General features: G+C 39.3%; 1 protein-coding gene across 10 annotated transcripts in view; it reads left to right on the top strand.

Annotated features, from left to right (window-relative positions):
- LRCH3 (leucine rich repeats and calponin homology domain containing 3) overlaps positions 1-13,278 on the top strand; it is a 110,902-nt gene that overhangs the window by 87,703 nt on the left and 9,921 nt on the right. For 9 of the 10 annotated variants that reach the window (XM_018045974.1, XM_018045983.1, XM_018045948.1 and 6 more), the window contains 2 exons: positions 789-907; positions 1,467-1,604. In XM_018045974.1, coding sequence (XP_017901463.1) covers positions 789-907; positions 1,467-1,604 — 257 coding nt within the window. The remainder of the gene's footprint in view (positions 1-788; positions 908-1,466; positions 1,605-13,278) is intronic. The other variant, XM_018045971.1, reaches the window with a different exon arrangement.

Raw genomic sequence — 13,278 nt, 5'->3', positions numbered from 1 at the left:
TGGCCAATCCGATGTATCCTATGAGTAGCAACTTTGCTTTCTGAAACATGTAATATCTATACCAAAAGATATGTTCAAAAATATTCATAGCAATGTTATTCATAATAGCCCCAAACTGAATGTCCATCAACAACAATACAATGGATAAATAATTATGGTATATTTGTACAATAGGATACCAAATAGGCAATGAAAATGAACAAGGTAATACATACAACAATGTGAATAAATCTTATAATGTTGATCAAAAAGATGCCAAACCCGAAAGCATACACACATATAATATGGTTTTATTTATAGAAAGTTCAAAAATGGACAAAACTAATCTGTGGTATTAGAAGCCAGGAAGTTTACATAGTTAGAACCCATGGTGTTAGAAATAACTCTTGGGTACCAATGGGCAGAGAACAGGAGAGAGTCTCCTGGGTGTTGGTAATTTTCCATTTATTGACTTGCTTGTGTCTGCTTTGTGATGATAATTTATTGAGAGCTCTTTGCTTATGATTTGTGTAATTTTCAGAGGTGTGATATTCAATAAAAATATTTTTAAATGGATGTGATCAAACACAAAATAGTTGAGCCCAATGGATAATGGACATTTGGTAGTTTTTCATACTATTCTCCCTATTATTGTGCATATTTTTAAATTTCCATTATAAAAACCTTTTTTTAAAAAGGCAGTACAGATGTAAAAAGTTCTGTACTTTCAAGGAAACTGATTGGGCGGATCTGAGTATTTTTGCAACACTAGCAGTTGCTTTTCTGTCTCACATATCAATATTTTTTAGGTCATGCTTCACCCCTCCTTTCATCTTCTGTACCAACCACTGATTTCAAAGATCCGGTAACAAGACAGAATTCAAGACAGAGAGAAGAAGAGCTAGAATTAATAGATCAACTACGGAAAGTATATACATTGCCTTTGAGTTAAACTTTTTTAAGTGATATTGCTATAACCCATGATCCTGGCATCACTTTTTCATTTGACTTACACATTTTTAATAGAATCAACAACTGTCCATTGTGTGCTGTGATGCCCATTGTGTGATGAATTTTTTTCAGCTATTTACTAGGAAAATGAGATGGGTTACTTCATAAAGCTCAACCCCTGGCCCTACCTATGTAAAATTTTTTTTCTGCTTCAATGTAAAGAAATCTTGCTAGATTTAATAAAAATTAATGTATATGTGCACATATACATACCACACTTACATCATATGTAGTGTTTATTTTAAAATTGATCTAGTTTTTTGTTTTTTAATCAGAAAATTGGAAATGGATTCTGTTGTGGAACTTGGCAGCACTGTCACCTGACTGCCATACGTACATACATACATTGACCATACACATATATATGTATATGTGTGTATATAATATTGGGTCTCCTGAAATTATTGACTTAGGATAGAAAGATAAAATAAGAGATTGTGGTACTTAAGTTATTTGCTTTTTATCTTGATTTTTAGCATATTGAGTACCGGTTGAAGGTATCTCTGCCTTGTGATCTTGGAGCAGCTCTAACCGATGGTGTCGTTCTTTGCCATTTAGCCAATCATGTGCGGCCTCGATCTGTCCCAAGCATTCACGTTCCCTCACCAGCTGTAGTAAGTTTAATGCTTAAAAAAAGTTGGCTCTTCACCAGACATTTGTTAAGAGGCAGGCATTACGTAAGTGCTAAGGATACAAATATGAATAGAGTCTAGCCCCTGCCTTCTGAGTCTTACTTTTGCTAGAGAAAAAACAGGCCTATAAACAGTAACTTAAATCTGTGTGCTGTTATAAAAGAGTTGTGTCAGAAGTGTGCTATGGGAATACAAAAAAGGGACCACTTCAGCGCTGCCTGGAAAGTTCAGGAAAGCCTTGCCAGCAGAGGAGGAGGTAAAATTTGAAGTAATTCTTTAAGTATGAGTAGAAATCTGCCAGCATTACAGAGAGGGAGAACGTCATCCTGGACATAGTATTCCGAGATTAAAAAGCTAAGGAAGATCATGACATATTAAAGGAATAACACCTTACCCCTAAATATTTCTGAGAATGTCCTAGGCCACTTTGCTCTTACCTATAGCTTGAAGCCAGGGATTGTAGGATGTGGGCGCTAGACCCTGCTGGTGGGAGTGGGATATGATTCATTCACAGAGCTCCCTGTGAGATCAGCCTGAAACTGAGAAGAGACAGCTATGAGCCCTTAACAGCCAGCAGGGAGTGGGGATAGGAAAGGAGGATAGATGCACAGGCTCAGTAGAGACACTGGATGAGACACCAGTAGCATTTACAGGTTATCCCCAGTTGTTGCATATCCCCAGTTGTTCCAAGAATATCTTTTCATGGCTGTTCTGCCTCCTCTCCCCTCACCAATACACAGACACACAGCAGGATATAATCAAGGTTTCCACATTGCATTGATTATTACTTGATGTTGTAACATCTCTTTTGATGAGTCTGAATGGATACTGAGCATTTGTAACATGCTTAGCAGTGTCTAACCTTTTCAGAATCTCATTTTCTGGTCATTTGTTGTTATTTAGCACATGGCTTCCTGATACAAATCCTTTAGTCTTACTGCAGTTGTATACAGGCCTCTGGATTGCCACTCTGGATGTTCATCTTGCTGCCTCTCCAGATGCAAATCCTTTAAGCCTCTCAAGGACCTTTTATTCTAATTATAAAAGCTGCTTTGTTACCAAGGTCCCAGGAGACTGATATGGCCCTTTTCCTTCTAGCATATCCAAAAATAGAGTCATGCATTTGCTTCTAAAGAAAATAGGTGGCCAATTTTTATATAGTGACCTCAGAAAACAGGCTTTCAGCTTTGTGTAGAAAAGACAAAGAGGAGTAACAGTACTGCCAAGTCAACTATGCTTCCAAGACTTGAAAGACTTGGTTTGGGGTCCTGAGGTGGTGATTAAGAGAATAGGAATTGGCATGCTATTTGGCAGTGCCAGAAAGGGAAGGGCTTATTCATACTTTGCATTCTTCCTAGTTTCTGTCAACTGAGAAACAATGTTTTTTATTTCATTTTTTTTTTAATTTTTAATTTTTACTTTATCTTGCTTTACAATACTGTATTGGTTTTGTCATACATTGACATCAATCTACCACGGGTGTACATGAGTTCCCAATCCTGAACCCCCCTCCCACCTCCCACCCCATATCATCTCTCTGGATCATCCCAATGCACCAGCCCCAAGCATCCTGTATCCTGTATCGAACACAGACTGGCAATTCATTTCTGACATGATAGTATACATGTTTCAATGCCATTCTCCCAAATCATCACACCCTCTCCCTCTCCCGCAGAGTCCAAAAGTCCATGCTATACATCTGTGTCTCTTTTGCTATCTCACATACAGGGTTATCATTACCATCTTTCTAAATTCCATATATATGTGTTAGTATACTGTATTGGTGTTTTTCTTTCTGGCTTACTTCACTCTGTATAATAGGCTCCAGTTTCATCCACCTCATTAGAACTGATTCAAATGTATTCCTTTTAACGGCTGTGTAATACTCCATTGTGTATATGTACCACAGCTTTCTTATCCATTCATCTGCTGATGGACATCTAGGCTGCTTCCATGTCCTGGATATTATAAACAGTGCTGCGATGAACATTGGGGTACACGTGTCTCTTTAATTCTGGTTTCCTCGGTGTGTATGCCCAGCAGTGGGATTGCTGGGTCATAAGCAGTTCTGTTTGCAATTTTTTAAGGAATCTCCACACTGTTCTCCATAGTGGCTGTACTAGTTTGCATTCCCACCAGCAGTGTAAGAGGGTTCCCTTTTCTCCACACCCTCTCCAGCATTTATTGCTTGTAGACTTTTGGATTGCAGCCATTCTGACTGGTGTGAGATGGTACCTCATTGTGGTTTTGATTTGCATTTCTCTGATAATGAGTGATGTTGAGCATCTTTTCATGTGTTTGTTAGCCATCCGTATGTCTTCTTTGGAGAAATGTCTATTTAGTTCTTTGGCCCATTTTTCGATTGGGTCGTTTATTTTTCCAGAATTGAGCTGCAGGAGTTGCTTGTATATTTTTGAGATTAGTTGTTTGTCAGTTGCTTCATTTGCTATTATTTTCTCCCATTCCGAAGGCTGTCTTTTCACCTTACTTATAGTTTCCTTTGTTGTGCAGAAGCTTTTAATTTTAATTAGATCCCATTTGTTTATTTTTGCTTTTATTTCCAGTATTCTGGGAGGTGGATCATAGAGGATCCTGCTGTGATTTATGTCGGAGAGTGTTTTGCCTGTGTTCTCCTCTAGGAGTTTTATAGTTTCTGGTCTTATGTTTAGATCTTTAATCCATTTTGAGTTTATTTTTGTCTGTGGTGTTAGAAAGTGATCTAGTTTCATTCTTTTACAAGTGGTTGACCAGTTTTCCCAGCACCACTTGTTAAAGAGATTGTCTTTAATCCATTGTATACTCTTGCCTCCTTTGTCAAAGATAAGGTGTCCATAGGTGTGTGGATTTATCTCTGGGCTTTCTATTTTGTTCCATTGATCTATATTTCTGTCTTTGTGCCAGTACCATACTGTCTTGATTACTGTGGCTTTGTAGTAGAGCCTGAAGTCAGCCAGGTTGATTCCTCCAGTTCCATTCTTCTTTCTCAAGATTGCTTTGGCTATTTGAGGTTTTTTGTATTTCCATACAAATTGTGAAATTATTTGTTCTAGCTCTGTGAAAAATACTGCTGGTAGCTTGATAGGGATTGCATTGAATCTGTAGATTGCTTTATGTAGTATACTCATTTTCACTATATTGATTCTTCTGATCCGTGAACATGGTATATTTCTCCATCTATTAGTGTCCTCTTTGATTTTTTCCTAAATATTTTATTCTTTTCATTGCAGTGGTGAATGGAATTGTTTCCTTCATTTCTTTTTCTATTTTCTCATTATTAGTGTATAGGAATGCAAGGGATTTCTGTGTGTTGATTTTATATCCTGCAAGTTTACTATATTCATTGATTAGCTCTAGTAATTTTCTGGTGGAGTCTTTAGGGTTTTCTATGTAGAGGATCATGTCATCTGCAAACAGTGAGAGTTTTACTTCTTCTTTTCCAGTTTGGATTCCTTTTATTTGTTTTTCTGCTCTGATTGCCGTGGCCAAAACTTCCAGAACTATGTTGAATAGTAGCAGTGAAAGTGGGCACCCTTGTCTTGTTCCTGACTTTAGGGGAAATGCTTTCAATTTTTCACCATTGAGGATAATGTTTGCTGTGGGTTTGTCATATATAGCTTTTATTATGTTGAGATATGTTCCATGGAGTCACTAACAGTCAGACACGACTGAGCGACTTCACTTTCACTTTTCACTTTCATGCATTGGAGAAGGAAATGGCAGCCCACTCCAGTGTTCTTGCCTGGAGAATCCCAGGGACGGGGGAGCCTGGTGGGCTGCCGTCTATGGGGTCACACAGAGTTGGACACAACTGAAGCAACTTAGCGGCAGCAGCATGTTCCTTCTGTTCCTGCTTTCTGGAGAGTTTTTATCATAAATGGATGTTAAATTTTGTCAAAGGCCTTCTCTGCATCTATTGAGATAATCATATGGCTTTTATTTTTCAATTTGCTAATGTGGTGAATTACATTGATTGATTTGCGGATATTGAAGAATCCTTGCATCCCTGGGATAAAGCCCACTTGGTCATGGTGTATGATCTTTTTAATGTGTTGTTGGATTCTGATTGCTGGAATTTTGTTAAGGATTTTTGCATCTATGTTCATCAGTGATATTGGCCTGTAGTTTTCTTTTTTTGTGGCATCTTTGTCAGGTTTTGGTATTAGGGTGATAGTGGCCTCATAGAATGAGTTTGGAAGTTTACCTTCCTCTGCAATTTTCTGGAAGAGTTTGAGTAGGATAGATGTTAGTTCTTCTCTAAATTTTTGGTAGAATTCAGCTGTGAAGCCGTCTGGACTGGGCTTTTGTTTGCTGGAAGATTTCTGATTACACTTTGAATTTCCGTGCTTGTGATGGGTCTGTTAAGATTTTCTATTTCTTCCTGGTTCAGTTTTGGAAAGTTGTACTTTTCTAACAATTTGTCCATTTCTTCCACGTTGTCCATTTTATTGGAATATAATTGCTGATAGTAGTCGTTTATGATCCTTTGTATTTCTGTGTTGTCTGTTGTGATCTCTCCATTTTCATTTCTAATTTTATTGATTTGATTTTTCTCCCTTTGTTTCTTGATGAGTCTAGCTAATGTTTTTTCAATTTTATTTATCCTTTCAAAGAACCAGCTTTTGGCTTTGTTGATTTTTGCTATGGTCTCTTTTGTTTCTTTTGCATTTATTTCTGCCCTAAGTTTATTTCCTTCTACTAACTCTGGGGTTCTCCATTTCTTGCTTTTCTACTTGCTTTAGGTGTAGAGTTAGGTTATTTATTTGACTTTTTTCTTGTTTCTTGAGGTATGCCTATATTGCTATGGACTTTCCTCTTAGCACTGCTTTTATAGTGTTCCACGGGTTTGGGGTTGTTGTGTTTTCATTTTCATTCATTTCTATGCATATTTTGATTTCTTTTGTGATTTCTTCTGTGATTTGTTGGTTATTCAGAAGCGAGTTGTTCAGCCTCCATATGTTGGAATTTTTAATAGTTTTTCTCCTGTAATTGAGATCTAATCTTAATGCATTATGGTCAGAAAAGATGCTTGGAATGATTTCAGTTTTTTTGAATTTATCAAGGTTAGATTTATGGCCCAGGATGTGATCTGTCCTGGAGAAGGTTCCGTGAGCACTTGAGAAAAAGGTGAAATTCATTGTTTCAGGGTGAAATGTCCTATAGATATCAATTAGGTCTAACTGGTCTATTGTATCATTTAAAGCTTGTGTTTCCTTGTTAATTTTCTGTTTAGTTGATCTATCCATAGGTGTGAGTAGGGTATTAAAGTCTCCCACTATTATTGTGTTATTGTTAATTTCCCCTTTCATACTTGTTAGCATTTGTCTTCAATATTGTGGTGCTCCTATGTTGGGTCCATATATATTTATAATTGTTATATCTTCTTCTTGGATTGATCCTTTGATCATTAGGTAGTGGCCTTCTTTGTCTCTTTTCACAGCCTTTGTTTTAAAGGCTATTTTATTGGATATGAGTATTGCCACTCCTGCTTTCTTTTGGTCTCTATTTGCGTGGAATATCTTTTTCCAGCCCTTCACTTTCAGTCTGTATGTGTCCCTTGTTTTGAGGTGGGTCTCTTATAGGCAGCATATATAGGGGTCTTATATGGCTGGTCAAAGATTCAGCCAGTCTTTGTCTTTTGGTTGGGGCATTCAACCCATTTACGTTTAAGGTAATTATTGATAAGTATAATCCCGTTGTCATTTACTTTATTGTTTTGGGTTTGGGTTTATATGCCCTTTTTGTGTTTCCTATCTAGAGAATATCCTTTAGCATTTGTTAGAGAGCTGGTTTGGTGGTGCTGAGTTCTCTCAGCTTTTGCTTGTCTGTAAAGCTTTTGATTTCTCCTTCATATTTGAATGAGATCCTTGCTGTGTACAGTAATCTGGGCTGTAGGTTATTTTCTTTCATCACTTTAAGTATGTCTTGGCATTCCCTCCTGGCCTGAAGAGTTTCTGTTGAAAGATCAGGTCTTATCCTTATGGGAATCCCCTTGTGTGTTATTTGTTGTTTTTCCCTTGCTGCTTTTAATATTTGTTCTTTGTGTTTGATCTTTGTTAATTTGATTAATATGTGTCTTGGGGTTTTTCACCCTGGGTTTATCCTGTTTGGAACTCTCTGGGTTTCTTGGACTTGGGTGATTATTTCCTTCCCCATTTTAGGGAAGTTTTCAACTATTATCTCCTCAAGTATTTTCTCATGGTCTTTCTTTTTGTCTTCTTCTGGGACTCCTGTGATTCAAATGTTGGAGCGTTTCATATTGTCCTGGAGGTCTCTGGGATTGTCCTCATTTCTTTTAATTCGTTTTTCTTTTTTCCTCTCTGATTCATTTATTTCTACCATTCTATCTTCTACTTCACTAATCCAATCTTCTGCCTCTGTTATTCTACTATTTGTTGCCTCCAGAGTGTTTCTGATCTCATTTATTGCATTATTCATTATTATTGACTCTTTTTTATTTCTTCTAGGTCCTTGTTAAACCTTTCTTGCATCTTCTCAATCCTTGTCTCCAGGCTATTTATCTGTGATTCCATTTTAATTTCAAGATTTTGGATCATTTTCACTATCATTATTCAGAATTCTTTCTCAGGTAGATTCCCTATCCCTTCCTCTTTTGTTTGGTTTGGTGGGCATTTATCCTGTTCCTTTACCTGCTGGGTATTCCTCTGTCTCTTCATCTTGGTTATATTGCTGCGTTTGGGGTCGCCTTTCTGTATTCTGGGAATTTATGAAGTTCTCTTTATTGTGGAGTTTCCTTGCTGTGGGTGGGGTCGTATCAGTGGCTTGTCAAGGTTTCTTGGCTAGGGAGGCTTGTGTCAGAGTTCTGGTGGGTGGAGCTGGATTTCTTCTCTCTGGAGTGCAATGAAGTGTCCAGTAATGAGTTATGAGATGTCAGTGGTTTTGGAATAACTTTGAGCTGCCTGTATATTGAAGCTCAGGGGTGTGTTCCTGTGTTGCTGGAGAATTTGTGTGGTATGTCTTGCTCTGGAACTTGTTGGCCCTTGGGTGGTTCTTGGTTTCAGTGTAGGTATGGAGGCGTTTGATGAGCTCCTATCAATTAATGTTCCCTGGATTCAGGAGTTCTCTGATGTTCTCAGGATTTGGACTTAAGCCTCCTGCTTCTGGTTTACAGTTGTATTTTTACGTAGGCTCTAGACTTCTCCATCTATACAGCACCATTGATAAAACATCTAGGTTAAAGATGAAAAGTTTCTCCACATTGAGGGACACCCAGAGAGGTTCACTGAGTTACATGGAGAAGAGAAGAGGGAGGGGGTAGTTAGAGATGACTGGAATGAGATGAGGTGGGATCAAAAGAGGAAAAGAGCAAGCTATCCAGTAATCACTTCCTTATGTATGCACCACAGTCTGGACCGCTCAGAGATGTTCACGGAGTTATACACAGGGAAGAGGAGAGGGAGGAAGTAGACAGAGGTGGCCAGGAGGATAAAAGAGGGAAATGAAAAGGAGAGAGACAGATCCAGCCAGTAACCAGTTCCCTAAGTGTTCTCCACCGTCTGGAACACACAGAGATTCACAGAGTTGGGTAGAAAAGAGAAGGGGGAGGGAAGAGACAGAGACAACCTGGTGGAGAAAAAGGAGAGTCCTAAGGAGGAGAGAGAGGTCAAGCCAGTAATCTCGCTCTCAGGTAAAATTGGGTACTGAAGATTGGGTTTTTAAATGTACAAAATTGACAACAAATACCAAAAAGCAAAGATTAAAAATCTAGAGTAGAGGCTGGATTTTCAAAAATACAGTATTAAAGAAAAGAAGAAGAAAAAACAAAGTCACGAGAATTATTAAAAAACAACAACCACCACAAAAAATACATATACGGCATTTGCTTTAAAAATAGGGTCTTTTTTTTTAAGTAATAGTAGGTTATAAAAATAAAAATTAAAGGAGAAATAGAGGACTTAAAAATTTTAAAAAGTTTAAAAAAAGAAAAAAAGAAGAAAAAAGAAAAAACAATCAAACAACATCAAAAAAAAAGAATGATTGTAAAAATAGTAAAGATATATCTGGGACTTTCTCTGGTGTTGTGGGCAGTGTGGGGTCACTTCCAAGGCGGTTCCCTCTGTTTAGCTTCTTCTGTTTGCTGGTCTCTTCAGTGTCTGATTTCCGCCCTGACACAAGGGGGCGGTGGTGGACACTATTTTTATTTTAGGCTCACTTTTTCAGTTATGCTGTGGGGAGGGAGGGATGCTGCAAACAAATAACACTGGTGTGTGCTCGCAGTGCCTCAGCCACGCTGGGCCTGCCCCTGCTCGCGGCGCACACTGCTCAGGCTCTACGTTGCTCCAATGGGAACTGTCTGAGGCCGGCCCGAGGCTGCATGCACCGCCCCGGTCTAAGCCGCTCAGGCTCGGCTCTCGGGTAGCCCTCAGAGGCGCAGATCCGGTTGGGCCTGCGTTTCGTGCCCTTCCCAGGTCCGAGCAGCTCAGGTGTTTGGCGAGCGCGGTCGCTGCGACTTCCCGCCTTTCCCGGCCCTGCTGCCCAGTTTTCTGGGTGTACCGCTGGCGCCCCTTCTCAGGCGGATGGTGACTGTCCAGAGCCCCAAGAAGACTTAGCAAAGAAGCCTGCTTGCAGTTTGGTAGGTAATGCCTCTCCGGGGCTGTGATTGCCCCCTTCTAGCCCTTACGGCTGGCTGCCTGTCACCGGAGGGGGATGGTCTGCAGCCGGCTATTTCTGTTCTGTCCTTTGTTCTGTGTGCGGTCCTGGCGGTGTCTTATGTTAGAGCTTTTCACGTGGTAGCTATCCCACAGTCTGGTGTGCTAGCCCAAGTTAGTTCGCTCTGGTTACACTCAGGGCATTCCGGCCCAATTCTTACAAAGCACTGCAGCCTGCGCCTCCCTGCCCAGCCCCCACTTGCTAGTGGCGGATGCAGGCGTCCGCACTGCTTTTCCGCTGGGGGAGTTACCGTTGGGCTCGTAATCTGTTGGTTTTAATTATTTATTTTTCTTCCCTGTTATGTTGCCCTCTGTACTTTCAAGGCTCGCCACAGACTTGGCAGCGAGAGTGTTTCCTGGTATTTGGAAACTTCTCTATTTTTAAGACTCCCTTCCTGGGACGGAGCTCCCTCCCTACCTCCTTTGTCTCTTTTTTATCTTTTATATTTTTTCCTACCTGTTTTTGAAGACAATCATCTGCTTTTCTGGGTGCCTGATGTCCTCTGCCAGCATTCAGAAGTTGTTTTGTGGAATTTACTCAGCGTTGAAATGTTCTTTTGATGAATTTGTGGGGGAGAAGGTGGTCTCCCCGTCCTATTCCTCTGCCATCTTAGGACCGCCCCCTAATGTTTTTTAAAAATAAAAAAGAAATCTGTCATTCTTCATATATGCCAGGGAAATACTTAGGAAGTAACAAGGAGCTCATGTGGAAAGTGAAATTTGAGAGTACAGGTGACTGAGGATCTTTATCTTGATCACCCAGAGTGCCTTTCATTTAAGTATATAAAATACATATAAGAAAAATAAAACTATTTTATAAATGTTAAACCACTTAGAGAAATTAAACACATGGACCTTCTTGTTATCAAAGAAACAGGGATACAACATTACATTTTGTTGTTGTTCAGTCCCTAAGTCATGTCCAACTCTTTGCGACCTGATGGACTGCAGCACGCCAAGCTTCCCAGTCCTTCACCATCTCCCAGAGCTTGTTCAAATTTATGTCCATTGAGTCGGTGATGCCATCCATCCATCTTGTCCTCTGTCGTCCCCTTCTCCTGCCTTCAGTCTTTCCCAGCATCAGGGTCTTTTCTAATGAGTCTGCTCTTCACATCAGGTGGCCAAAGTATTGGAGCTTCAACTTCAACATTAGTCCTTACAGTGAATATTCAGGATTGATTTCCTTTAAGATTGACTACTTTGATCTCTTTGCAGTCCAAAGGACTCCTAAGAGTCTTCTCCAAAACCACAGTTCAAAAGCATCAATTCTTTGGCATTCAGCCTTTTTTATGATCCAGTTCTCACATCATACGTGACTATTGGAAAAACCATAGCTTTGACTAGACGGACCTTTGTAGGCAAAGTAATGTCTCTGCTTTTTAATATGCTGTCCAAGTTGGTCATAGCTTTTCTTCCAAGGAGCAAGCATCTTTTAATTTCATGGCTGCAGTCACATCTGCAGTGATTTTGGAGCCGAAGAAAATAAAGTCTGTCACTGTTTCCACTGTTTCCCCATTTAGTTGCCATGATCTTCATTTTTTGAATGTTGAGTTTTAAGCAAGTTTTTTCACTGTCATCTTTTACCTTCATCAGGAGGCTGTTTAGTTCCTCTTTGCTTTATGCCGTAAGCGTGGTGTCATCTGCATTATCTGAAGTTATTGATATTTTTCCCAGCAATGTTGATTCCAGCTTGTACTTCATCCTGGCATTTCACATGATGTACTCTGCATATAAGTTAAATAAACAGGGTGACAGTATACAGCTTTACTCCTTTCTCAATTTTGAACCAGTCCGTTGTTCCATGTCTGGTTCTAACTGTTGCTTCTTGACCTGCACACAGGTTTCGCAGGAGGCAAGTAAGGTAGTCTGGTATTTCCATATCTTGAAGAATTTTCCAGTTTGTTGTGATCCACACAGTCAAAGGCTTTAGTGCAGTCAGTGAAGCAGAAGTAGATGTTTTTCCAGAATTCTTTTGCTTTTTCTGTGATCCAACAGACATTGGTAAATTGATCTCTGGTTCCTCTTCCTTTTCTAAATCCAGCTCGTACATCTGGAAGTTCTTGGTTCATGTACTATGGAGCCTGGCTTGGAGAATTTTGCTAGCATGTAAAATGAGTGCAGTTGTGCAGTAGTTTGAGCATTCTTTGGCATTGCCCTTCTTTGGGATTGGAATGAAAACTGACCTTTTCCAGTCCTGTGGCCACTGCTGAGTTTTCCAAATTTGCTGGCATGAGTGCAGCACTTTAAGGATTTGAAAGGAATTGAAGGATTAGCATCATCTTTGAGGATTTGAAATAGCTCAACTGGAATTCCATCACCTCCACTAACTTTGTTCGTAGTGATGCTTCCTAAGGCCCACTTGGTTTCGGATTCCAGAATGTCTGGCTCTAGGTGAGACATTGGCTTCCATGCCTGATGCTTAAACCAGCAGATGAATTTGAACAGCTGAGTTTGTTAACCACTTTGGGAAATGGGATTCATATTTCTTTCTCACAAGATAACCCACTTGGCAAAAAAATTTATCACAACTTTAGGTCATGCAGTGCAGCTATATTCTAGTCATCAGAGATATTTTCAGAAAAACAAGTTTAGTAGTGATTTTCCTATGAGAAATTTTCACCTTTTGGAAAATGGTTCTTTAATCCAATCTTTCAAAATTCAAATACTTAAATTTAAATATAATCATTGAATAGCGACATGATACATCTGTAGTATTTTTATGGGCAAGGGCTGTTGATTTTATTATAATTATTTTCTTTAAAAAGACTGAAAGAAAATGAACCAAAGTGCTAACCGTGATTATACTTGATTGACTGAGCTGTAGGTAATTAATTTTGCTATTCCTCCACATTTTCTTTGGTGTATATTTTAAAGTAGAAAAAAATTAGACAGCCATCCTCCTAAAATTTCTCTGTTTAGTACTTGCTTTGTAAAAATCAAAGCCCTGTGTCTATAAAGTAGGGAGTGGCATACTGTGGGCCATAGGCCAG

Source organism: Capra hircus, chromosome 1, assembly GCF_001704415.2.
Source record: "Capra hircus breed San Clemente chromosome 1, ASM170441v1, whole genome shotgun sequence".
NCBI classification, from domain to species: Eukaryota; Metazoa; Chordata; class Mammalia; order Artiodactyla; family Bovidae; genus Capra; species Capra hircus.
Note: the sequence above shows the minus strand (reverse complement) of the source record. Positions and strands in the feature narration are given on the sequence as shown.